This window comes from Polyodon spathula, chromosome 12, assembly GCF_017654505.1.
Source record: "Polyodon spathula isolate WHYD16114869_AA chromosome 12, ASM1765450v1, whole genome shotgun sequence".
Classification (NCBI taxonomy): Eukaryota; Metazoa; Chordata; class Actinopteri; order Acipenseriformes; family Polyodontidae; genus Polyodon; species Polyodon spathula.
Genome location: NC_054545.1, coordinates 33,986,021 through 33,998,468, shown reverse-complemented (window position 1 = coordinate 33,998,468; position 12,448 = coordinate 33,986,021). Strand labels below are relative to the sequence as shown.

Here is a 12,448-nt window from a genome sequence, read left to right as displayed (position 1 = left end):
AAAGTGGGAAAAAAATGAGTCATACAAATTCAGAGGGTTAAAGTAGTCTTACTCGCAGGGTAAGGTGTATCTAGCCAGGATAATTGAAAATTCAGCCTGTGATAAATATGACCTGCTCTGGGGATGACCACCTTCCTTTCAAAGAGTTCCACAGAATCTTGAACATCTACGAAACAGACCCTCCCCTGGTTTAATATCTAACCGAGTGACGTCATCTCCCTTATTTGACTGGTAAATTTGATGCCACTTCAAACATTCTGAATGAAAGCCTTGTTTCGACAGACAAATCCCTCGCTCGGTTCCTTGGTACTATTGCGCTCGAGTGACTCATCAGCTCTCCTCTCATTGGCATTTCAAGTAGTTTGTTGGCCTGTGTGTTTGTGGTTAATTTCTCTGGTGTGATGTTTGTTGGGAATTGAAACCTAAGTGGAGCATTCAGTTCAAAGCATTTAGTGCCCTCAATAAGACAAATTAGAGCCATGAAAACAGTAGTGAATGCAGTTAGTCTAGAGAACCATATGAAAGCATCTGCAATAAAGCAAACTGCAGAAGACAAATAAATTCAGACTACCTACACAACAGCTAGGGTTCAAGCTGCACTATAACTGCTGTTCAAGTAGTACAGATATAAAATTGTAGTGACTGCATAGTTTTAATGCTGTATAACAGTAGCCCAGTGCTATTTTGGCTTTATTTAGATTTGAAGGCCATCGGATACTGTGATGGCTGACTGATAATTTAAGCAGGTCATTTTTAATGAGTTGCTTGTTTTTTCTTACAACCAAGGTAAGTATTTTGTTTTCAAATGAGCTAATTCCAGTTGAATGCTACTGGCTGTTGTGCGTTTTCTTCCTCCAAAAATAGCTCAATTGGTGTGTCTTTGTAAGTGAAGTGGGAGCAGAAGCCAGGCCCTCTGGGAATGCTCATGACATCATCATTCTGGTGTTGTTGCTTTCTAGTTTAGCAGACAGGGAATATTGGACATATAAAGCATCGCAGCACCAGCTTTAAATTAAAAAAATGTGCGAGTGAGGGGGGAAGACTCTTTAAAAAGAGCACATGCAAGGGAGACTGGCACACTGCCCGGCTTTTCTTGACGTCATGTGGCTCCCTTGTTTATATATCTACCTTTGTACAAAAATGCTGGCTGATTTTCTCTTTAGCAACACAAGAAGTTGCTCAGGCATACTAGTCAGTGGCAGTGGTGTGCGTGCGTGCGTGCGGGTATGTGCGATGTGATGTGTGTGTGTGTGTGTGTGTGTGTGTGGCAACAATGGATAGAACCTCTGTTGACATTAAAAAGGGATCAGGTTACCTACTGTAAGTCATCTAAGAACTATGAAAAGAGAGTGGGGCATACAAGACCAGAAGCCACAAGTACATGACAGAGCTTCATGTGCGCTATTATCTGTCAGTATTCATTGGACTAATGAAAGCGTGTGGATGTCCTCTTTATGTGGCCACCACCTGTACTACTGTAGGTGTGGTTTGCTTCGCTATTTTTATTTAGCACTTGCAGTAATGGTAACCATTATTGTGCTTTCTTCATGTTCGTTCAAAGGCACATGTTCTACAATAAATCAACTCCTCCTTGGTACCACTAAGTTGTTTCTGGCTAGTTTCACTAGATATCGTTATTGTTGTTGTTTTTATTTTGCATTATTCCTCTCGGAAAATGTAGCTTTGTGCTTGTTTTAAAATATGGCCCATTTTGACCAAAACGTTGACCCCTCTCCTATATATACCCCTTGAGGGACGGGACTCGGTAGGGTTGCTGAGGGGACTTAGGGAGAACTTGCTAGAGAGGAGATGGGTATTCCAAGCAGCAGATGCCCATTGGAGTATGCAGTGATTGAGGGCATAGTATAGACTGTAAACCGTGTTCCTTTTTCACTGCTGCTTGCTTACTCTCTGCTGCACTCACAACAGTTTCTTGGCAAGTGCAGTACTTTTTGGGCAGAATGTAACTGAAAGAACCCATCTCCCTCCCTCCGGCGAAGGTTCGTGGAGCAGCAGAGTTCACACACAACCATGGGAATAGGAGCTTAAGTAGAAAATAAACAGAACAGAATGTACCGAGATTCCCGCTTGACCTGCTCGCTGACTGTTTTCTTTTCTTTTTTTTCCCCAATCAGATGGAAAGTGAAAAGAAAAGGAGGAAATACTCGTCCAGCAGCAATGACTCAGTCACCACTGACAGTAAGTATCCGTTGTATCGAGTTGAGGTCACCACCACCAGAGGAGGCTAATTATTTTGAAGTGAGTCAGGACTGAATGGAAGAGGTTACGCTCCGCTCTGTTTGACAGCTGCCCTCTGCCCCCTGAGTAATAAAAACAAAATGTAAAGAGGAAAGAAAACCTTCAAGCCCTGACTAGAACTCCCTCCTGGAATGTTTATAGCCGGCTGCACTGGCCACCTGTGTGCCCTTCGTTTGAGGATGCATAACCCTCCTGTTACTGAGAATAGGTGTGTGCATGGAGAAAAACCAAGAGCTGTGCAACTCACATGGTGAGAAAGTCACTCAGTTTTGTCAAGAGCGCTATCTAGACAGTTTCTAAGGGCAAGGCCACCATGGTGTTTTATAACAGAACAGCCCTAAGTGTTATTATAGGAGAGCTTTTGATTAAATCCCCTTGTGCTTGTCAATTCCAGCTCGCAAATGCCAGTGGATTTTCTCTGTCACCTTTAATTCCGCTACACCTCTAAGTTTCAGGCAGACTATTAAAATATTTCTAGCTTTCTAATGCTTTAAGGCTACTAAACATTCAGGTGAGGTGCATAAGTAAATAGCTCAGCATGTTCAAGTACTGGATAGCCTTGTGTTTGTTTTTGATTAGGAAGACAAAACTGTAATGCTATTGTCAATGACTAAAGCTATTGATACTGGACTTGGAACTGGTTTTCCTGTTTTGCCCAGCTGAGCTTCCTTCCTCCTGAATCTTCTTCCAGTAGTTGTCTTCACACTAATTTCATACAATATTAAATGTCTTCACTCAGCCTACTCTCAATTGCATCTGCCCATTGAGCAACACATACCCACATACCCATTTTAGCCCTGCAGCTGTCATTTAGTTTTTATGCTGCGTGGAGTTTTACCTTGGGAGTTTTAAAACCTTGAACAGTCTGCTACAGAGGAAAAACCCATTCGGGGCTCAAAAGTCAATGCATTGCCTTTGATGTGTATCAGCATGTATTTCACGTGCTCTGTTTTCCAAACTCTGTTCAAACTTGAATACCCTCATCACTTAATACCCACTTACAAGTGACCCCACCTGACCCTGTGTCTGAATCCAGACCAGAACAGAACTAAAAAGACAGATGTGTGCAAGAGATGTGATGTTGGTGTTGCAGCCCTGTGGTAATCCCCGCAGATCACTGAAGATTAAAGTAGTCTTGTGCAGCATGGGTATTAAGCATGCCACTTTAGAAGAGACTCCTTGTAAACAGATTCCTAGTACTAGTGCGCTTGCTATTTTGTGCACATATATACAGTATTGTATACATATATACATCTTTCTGTTGATGACAATATGTGAATAATCTGTATTTTATAGGTGAGACATCGCTGGCCATGCATACAGTATATGCCTACCCACATTTAACCAGTTGACCTCATCTTTATATATGTGTCATTAATCTCTAGGGTGCTTTGTTTAACTAACTGTGGTTCTTGTTTTGTTTCAGTTCATGTAACCTCTTGGTCTAGGTGTTCCAAGAACATGAACTCTAACAGCACCTGGGCTCGGCAGGAGGACAAGCCAAAGAAGCCCTCTGAGGTTAGTTTTCAATGAACCTGTGCCAGGGTTGTCCCAGCAGGATGCTGTGGGCTAGCGTCCTGGTGCCTGCAATGAGAACAGAAGAACATATGATCATCTGATTCCTCGAAACTGGTTGATCTCTAAACTTTATCAGGCCGGGTCTTTAAGAATCCCAGTGATTCCCCCAGATTTCCTACTCTGTCCTCTTCTCCTGGTCTCTGTACCACCCCAGTGTTAGCTCAGAAGTCCACATAAACCCACCGCTGTTTTTGTAAGCCCTCTGAAAGGTGATACTACTTCATTCCAAAATGAAGCCAAACACTACGTGCCGTTGAGCTCCATTGCCAATACCTCTGCCAGAAGAGAAAAAGAGTCTAATCATTGACCCAAGATACCCTCCTCTTCCCTTCTCAATCATGGTGAAACTGGCTGGCTGGGGCTGGCCAGTTTCTTAACTCCATAAGAAAGGGCTGCTTTCTTCCTGCTCGTGTTGCTCTTGATTGTGATTTATTGAGCCCCTTGTTATAATTATTGATTTTCGGTTTTAACAGCGCTGCTGTGGTGGGTGTTGTAAGCGCTGGACCACAGTAGCAGTGTGTGCCGCATGGTTGTTTGAAGGTTCAGTTTGTATATAGTGGAGCTTGTTAAAGAGGGGGTCAGACACTGCTTCAAATTTAGAACAAGAGCACATAAATGGAAGCTGAGTAAAAGTAAGTTTAGAACAAATGGTAGAAAGCCCTTTTTTACACAAAGTTTTAAATGCACAGAATAGTCTACCAGGTGAAGTAGTACGATCTAAAACACCGGGGACAAGTACAAAAAAACTAGATTTTCTGCTTTTGGATTAGTCCCCTGTTTTTAATTATTGTTTTCCTTCAAAACACCCAGGCAAGCTGGTTGTTGCAAATCAACAGGAGTGCTGAGAGATTTATCAGGTTATCGATGCTCCCAGAGTTTAAGTGTGATCTTAGCAGTTTCAAACTGAACTGGCACTTCATGCAGAACATTGGAATGGAAACAGTTAAACTTCTTCTGTGGCTCTTTTTAAATTGTTTTTTTGTTGTTGCTGTTGTAGGTATTCAGGACGGATTTTATTACGGCGATGAAGCTGCCAGACTCCTCTCAGCTGAGCCCCGATGAGTTTTATGTCCTCACCGATCCCTGGAGGCAGGAGTGGGAGAAGGGGGTCCAGGTGCCAGCCATGGTGGAAGCCATCCCAGAGCCTGTGGTCAGGTAGGGAGGCCGCGGAGGATGGCGTGAATGGGGCTTTAGAGAGCTGGCTGCTGTGGGTTTCACAGATGGGAGGTGGATTCCATCAGTGTTGCTGTGACTCACATCAAAGTGGCAGACACCGGATGACACACCCTGTTTTCATAACATTTACTGAGCAGAACTTTTGGTACAGATGAATACAGCCCCTCTGGAAACCGTTATTAATTACGTATAACAGGCAAATATGAGGGGTCGTAAAGATTGTCAGGTTTTGAATGAATTTACCTTGTGGTGTTGGCACTAGACAACACACCTAGTCGCTGTTAATTTACATTGTACAATATTTTGCATATACAAAGTCCTTTCAGAGTTCAAGGGAAACTGTGCTCTGAGCAGTGAACCACACTGCAGTGTCTTTAGTAAAGTTTGATTGCATCCAAAGCATATTTGTTGCACATGTGAGCCACGTTAAGCTGTGCAGTGTTTATGCTTTTGCACACAGTAAATATGGAAGCAATCAATAATAGTCTGTATTTGCTTTTATAAAACATTTTAGGTATCGTTGTAGTCACAATAGAGCTCTCAGAATGTCTTGCATTCAAGTACAAGTCTGCTGTTAGTGGAGGTAAGAAATAGCACAGTTTGCACACCCACTAGAGTGCTGCAGGGGACAGCTCAGTAGTTACACTCTGGTGTACCAGAGATACTTGAAGATGCCCGGGGGGTCCCCAGGAATTTCTAGAAGCTTCTGTTTTGTAAAACCAATAAATATATTTTATGTACAAAAAAAATGATCTTTCACTGTTGCAAGCAATATACATTCAGCTTTTGCTCCCTACAGTCGGTACAATATTTCTTTTTTATTTGCATTTTTCCTTTTTCCTCAGTTGAGAAACTCTGGCTTGTACCAGTTGTATTTGTAGCATTCTTAGATTTGCTTGTATGCGCTGTGATTGCACTATGCTTCTACTTTGTTTTACATGCATATATTCAAAGGTATATATTCGCCAAACAAAGACTGTAAGCTTCTGTGAGTAAAGCTTTCAATTCAAATTGCATTGTGGTGGTTTTTATGGTTTAACCACACAGCGATGCAGTGTGGTTCAGTAGAGAAGACAAACTAGTTTCTTGGCCAAGTGGAAGTAATTAGTTATTATGTAACAACCCCATTGAGCAAGCAATGAATGGGAGATTGGCAGCGCCGTCATGCTTAAGCTCTCCCGAAAGCTGGGCAGCCCAAAACAAGAAGAAGAAAATGAAGAAAAAAAAGATTGACACAGCTTAATTTTCCACTGCAGTAAATTAGAAACAGTGTCTCTTAAGCTACAAACTGGCCACAAATAGGGAATTTTTGGCCATAAAAAAATTAAGCCTGACAGAGCACTAGCTGACAGATCACAGGCAAGAAACACTGGTACATTGAGATATTGAAGCATAATACAGCTGTGCCTGGGCATACTGGATTTAGATATTTAGTCTTAATATTTGGCTAGGAGAATGCCCCAAAGTGCTGTTTTGCCAGAGGTCACGAGGTCTTCTGTTCCACCTGCGTTATAATGCATTCATGCAGTTTTACTCTTGATATTTTGCTGCACTTTAATGAGCTTTAATGATTTCACTCTGCCACCTTCCCTTGGCAGTGAAATCAGATAGCTTAAACCTGCGTCTTTATGGATCTGTTTCCACTGACTTGAGAGGAATGTAGATTATTACAGATTGGCACAAACGTCTGTGGTTTGTTTGCCTTTGTGTGCCACACTGTCAGTTTTCATTTCTGACCACTTTTATTTAATACTGATTATATGTCCAAAAACAGTACGTCTGAAATCAATACTCTTTCCTTTCCATTCTACTTTTACTTCTAATGGAGTTGTTGCATGCAGTGCCACATAGTGGCCAGATACTGTAATTGCATTCTGTAGTTAGTAAATTTTCCTCATAATCTATCAACATTCTGTTTTCAGGTATTTTAACAAATGCATCTTATTGTCAGCGAAATATTGTCGGCTGAATTTCTGAGGGACTGGCTTTAAAATCACGGTGTTCTACTACTTGCAGTGTGTATATTACTGGCCCTATAGACTGTAGTCGTTGAAGAGGCATGACAATGAGAAAAGAGAAGAAAGCAATGAGTCACAGTAAATGACTGACCCTGTGAGGGCTGTTTCACTGTTCACTTTTTCCATAGTGACAGTAAGAGACCCCGTCCTTCACTGCTCTGTGGTGAATGGGGGTCTTCATCAGTGGAACACTGAGGGACGTTCGTAGCATACACGCCCTGTGGGTTTCACATGTTTGCGTAAAACCAAGGCAAGAGAAAAGAAAAGCGTTCAGATGTGCTGCAGTTTGCAGCCCTGAAAAGATGCTGCAACGTCTCCACAGGAAGTTCAGGTTTTCGCTGTTGTGCTGCTTTGAAGTTTGCAGTAAACACGTTCTTTTTTGCTGTAGAAGAAGTCTGACTCTGTGTAACACTACATAGGAAAACCGAAACCTTTTTCTGCTTGTTTAATTGAAGTATTGTTCTTTGTGAGCCTTAAATAACAGCAGACGCTGTTCCTATTGTTCTTTGAAACAGTTCTCATTCTGCATGCTTGATGACAGACAGCAGTCAGCAGGGAGATGAGGGGTCTAAGCCAGGCAGCCCAGGTAACCCATAGTAGTCTTCACTTAAGTTCTGGCTTCTTATACATTGAGCACACAGGGATAGGCACTATACAAATCCAGGCTTAGCCCTCCCCATGCCTTCTAATATACTACTTATAGTAAGCTGTTAATAAAACATGTCAAAAATACATTTTTAACAATAAAGCCTGACACTGCAGGAGTGAATCAGTCATCTGTGAACCAAAAAATGATCAATCAGATTTTACTGTGCTGAACTGTAGATTACTTTGTGTGTGTTTCTTTTCCTCCACACAATAAGATATTATGCTGGCTATGTGGCTCTTTATTGTACAACAGTTTTAAACCTAATGCAACAGTAAAATTGTAAGACAAAAGGAAGGTCCGGCATGTGTAGTTTATGGTCTAGCACGCTCTGTCTTTGCAGTCAGGATCTGAGCAGTCTTTATTTTGCAGATATAACCAAACAGAGGAAGGGTCTGTTTACTTTGCTTATAGCTGCCTACCTATGCTGTTGCCAAAGAGATGACTCACGAATCACTGATGTGAATATTTTGTATGAAAACTCAATTCCTAAACTGCCTGGAGGAGAAGGTGGTTACTCTGAGGTTCAGTGCCAAGTACTGTCTGTGCTATTGTGTTTGTAAAACAGTTTGTAGAGGGTTATTATTGGAAAATGCATTCTAATACGTGTGTGTTTATCGCTGCCTATTTGACAGCTGTAGGCAGTTTCTTTCCTGGCTGTTTATTATTCCAGGCAGTCTCCAGTGCTTTCTGTTTGAAATGCCCTGGGTAGATAGGTATGAGTCACCCAAGCCCTGCTTTTTAACAGTGACATTTGCCACTCACTCATGCCTGAGTCCACTCCACCTATTGCCTGTCTCACTTCTTAAAAACACATGGCAGAGGAGGGATTGTTCAGCTCACAATTGTGCTTTTTAAGAGCCTGCAAGGTTATTTAAGCTCTTTTTTGTTAACTTGTAGGCATGGCTCAGCTAGCACATATTGATATCCCAATGCAACTGTACTGCACGGATTGTAAGCTATAACGCCACTGTATGGACGTGTTGTTATTTAATGAAACTTGGGTGAAATGGCCTGTGGTACTGTTTTATTTTGATGGGCTAATGCACGGGCTGCTGGTTTAATCCTTGTCACTCCCTGTCTAACACAGTAGTTCATGTCATTCAGAGTTTCTTCCTTGGATATTGCTGCTAATATATATTGACTCACTTGAATGTTAAGCTGGTTACATACGACACGCTCCTGGTAATGAATTGTAGTGCTGTTTGTATTTTCTTTATCTAAGCTTGTGTCTGCTTTCCAGGCCTTGAGTACTGTTCTGCATGTTAAAATCCGCCCAGTTTCATAGTGCCAGCCTGAAATCCATCTGACCTGAGATTTCACGGGCCACTTGTGTAGTAAATACCTGTGGTCTCAGCACAGCAGTGGGATTCATTTCCGCAACGCGTGTCGCTGCCATGCAGAAACACTACTAATTGATTTAGTGAGGCTAATACTGAAGTGGCTGTCAATTAATCAACGTACTACTGCTAACCGCTAGTCCTTTCTGCCAATTTCAGGCCTATCTTTGCAGGATTTCAGCCGTTTGGATTTCACAGTGATTGTATCGCTAACAATGCAGCAAGAAATATTGAACCAGTAGAAGTGCAAACAATATGGAATTATTGGAGTAAGTTATCCTCCACAGTGTTTGTGATTGATCGGTTTGAGTTTATGCGTAATTAACAACAGGCTGGCACGCTCTGTTGCTGGCCTGGGAAGATGGATGGTCTCGGGTTTATCGGGAGACCTATCTAAAACCTTGTAAACTCCACACCCAGGCCTGCACAAGCTGTCAGGCCTGCAGGAGGTGGCCCAACAGTGTACTAGTAGTGACCAGCAGGGGGTACTGTTGCTGGCTAGCCTAATGAGAATGATTGGTGAGCGTATCCCAGTGAAACTACATGCCTGGATCGGCTTTAGTCTGAAGCTTAGAACCTGTGCATTTTCAGCAGTGCTTTGTGAAGCATTATAGATGTATTGACCATGGTGTCAGGACCACTATCCCTGTTACAACATCCTGAAAGTGGAAGAGACCTTAGCTCTGTGTCTTGTCCTTCAGGCAGTTTTTTTTATTGCACAGCACTCTCTCACACACAGTACTGTGTAGAGGTGTTGATAGAGAAAGTGGGTCCCTGTTCTGGGGTTGAATCATGTTCCCTCTTTCAGAATTTAGAGTACAAGAACCCCTTATTTAAAGATGCTTCACTTGTTGTCATTTTATTAAAAAAAAAACAAACACAAAAAACAAACATTTATTAATTTTACTTTTATTTTTTTAATTGGAAAAGGCTGACTGTCTGTCTAGCATGTCCATTCATTCCTCTTCTAATCAGGGAGAGACTGTCAAGTGCCATATCTCCACAAGGCAGTGTTTTAACACACACACACACACACACACACACACACACACACACACACACACACACACACACACACACACACACACACACACACACACACAGGCAGTGCTTAGAGACCTAAAACGAGGCCCTGGCCTCGTGCCAACAAAACCTTCGGCTGCCTACAGAGAATCTTTCATCCACTGAACTGAGTCAGTGGAAAATGTGAATGAAAATTGAACTAAAAACAAACTCTGCCCCTGATAAATTAGCTTTTGCTGGGTGGGTGCTTGTGTGGGAGTGGGCAGGCAAAAGAGATGCAGAAAGGGGGAAAGGGACTTGATTGAATTTTGTAAACTAGGCCCAGGATGTGGATCTTAACAAGGTACAGCTATATCCATGACAACGCATTTTGCATTCCTGAGCAGACCGCATTGGCATCTGAAGGAATCACAAAATGGTAGTTCAGAGAAAAACTCGGTTCAGGGTGAGCCTTAACCCTTTGTGTGCCGAAGCCAATCAAACAGTTTCTAAGAAAAACAAAAAACAAACGAACAGCAACTTGAGACCTTTTGAACACAAGAGAGATTTGTACACATTACATTGTCAATCTTGGATTCAGTTTTTTATATACTTATAATAGTAAATTGAAGGGGGAAACGTGGTTACACTGATTTTAAATTGAAAGATGTGGTATCATTTGGTTACAGTCAGGGATTGTGAGAAAAGACAGGACGTGGCACCTATACTAAAGTTACCACATCCTCAGTCCTCTGTAATAAAGCACCCTGCATGACTCCCTTTGTACAGCGCTTAGCTGCAGTATCTCACTACTATGTAGGGTCTGGGTTATTATGCATATTGACTGACACTTTTTGTACCTGCCGTTTGACATCACTTCAGCTCTTATGTTCAGAGCTTGTTAAATCATCAATAGACCGCAGACCAATCTTCACCAGCAGCTGGCTTATTGTAACTGTAACATTCGAGCAGCTAGTCTATATTTATAGCCCTGCAGTAATTGGTTTATTGGATGGTATAAAAATAAATAAATAAAACGACCCCCTGTGATGGGGAGATTCCAATGAAATGGTGCTACTAGAATGTATTCTCCAGTTCTTGGTGTGAAAGCCTTTGGGCTCACACGTATTCTCACTCTAGTCCTCAGCCTTTCTGAGTGAGGAGGGTTCATCGGGAGAGCATGTTTCTGTGTCTAACAGCTTTCGCTCTAACCCTAAGTGATAGCTGTCAAATCCTGGCTCCCCATTGCAGCTCTGAGGGGAGAGTGGCCTACTTTTCCTTGCTTCACTTCAGCTTGGCACTTGCTGGAGACGATAGAGGGAGTGCTGTTACTCGCCCAAAGAGACAGGTTGCGTGTACGATTCTGTGAAGTGCTAGCCCTGTCCGTGCCCTGAATAGCACATCCGTTGAGAAGCAGAGTGGTGCGAGGAGCTTAGGCACGGGCAGATTTAGCCCTAGGTAAAATATGCTGTTTGACAGCAGATAAGAAAGAAAAGGAAAAGGGAGGTCGAACCTGAAACAGGGAAGTTAACAAGCATATCAAAGAGGTACGCAGGAGATGAAGACAGGTGAAATGAAAAGCACAAGCTCCTGTAGTGTCAAATGCATTCAGAGATATTTAACACTGAAACATGCATTCAGCTTTAAATGTATGGCTGTCTGCTTCCTGTTTTCAAACACACACACACACACACACTGCCTTGCAAAACACGTACTGTATTTGTAAAGCAGGGATTTGTATTGTGTAACTATCTATAACATACACTGTAGAGGTTAGAAACATGTAGTGCTGTCACTGTGGGTAGCAGTCAGAAACAGTGTTGTCATTCTCAGAAGATTCTCCTCATTAGACACTGCAGCACATAGGAAATCCGTCTCAGATCAATTGGGTGTGAGCTTAATACTCCCAACTGTACAAGTTTTTTTTTTTTTTCCCCTGCCATTACCGCCCACACTGTGTTTGCCTGTTCGACTGTGTAGCTCTCTGGCCAGATAACACAGGACAGGGCATGAGTCTGCAGTATTTTGGCTGGCATCATCTGTCTGTTCTCTGATTGGCTGGCTGACTCTGACGTCCTCTGCTGAGCTGGCACAGGCGTGCAACGCCAGCTCTTACAGGGGAACTTGTCTCCCTGCCTTCACAACACAGAAGCGGGGATGTAGCCCTCCCTCCTTCCCAAGCGACTGACCTGCTCCCAGGCATGCTTCTTATGCAGTGCCCAGCTGGGCAGGAGATTGTTAGGGCTTATCCACGGCAATGAATAACAGGCTTTCAGAGAGCCGGGTTGCATCTGATTCCTCCAGTTCAAGGATAATGTCCGAACCACTTATTTCATATATCATTGACTGAGTGTATAGGGTTTGAAATATGTAGTCATTTTGGGCATTGGGCCAGTAACAAAGGGTTGAAAAGAAACTACCATCCTCTG

General features: G+C 42.6%; 1 protein-coding gene across 6 annotated transcripts in view; it reads left to right on the top strand.

The window, feature by feature from the left end:
* Positions 1 to 12,448, top strand: part of LOC121325002 (protein Jade-1-like) — a 40,465-nt gene that overhangs the window by 3,649 nt on the left and 24,368 nt on the right. For all 6 annotated transcript variants that reach the window (XR_005951292.1, XM_041267283.1, XM_041267281.1 and 3 more), the window contains 3 exons: positions 2,136 to 2,199; positions 3,686 to 3,777; positions 4,835 to 4,992. Coding sequence is in view for 5 of the 6 variants with exons in the window: in XM_041267283.1 (XP_041123217.1) it covers positions 2,136 to 2,199; positions 3,686 to 3,777; positions 4,835 to 4,992 (314 nt within the window). In the remaining variant the exon portion in view is untranslated. The remainder of the gene's footprint in view (positions 1 to 2,135; positions 2,200 to 3,685; positions 3,778 to 4,834; positions 4,993 to 12,448) is intronic.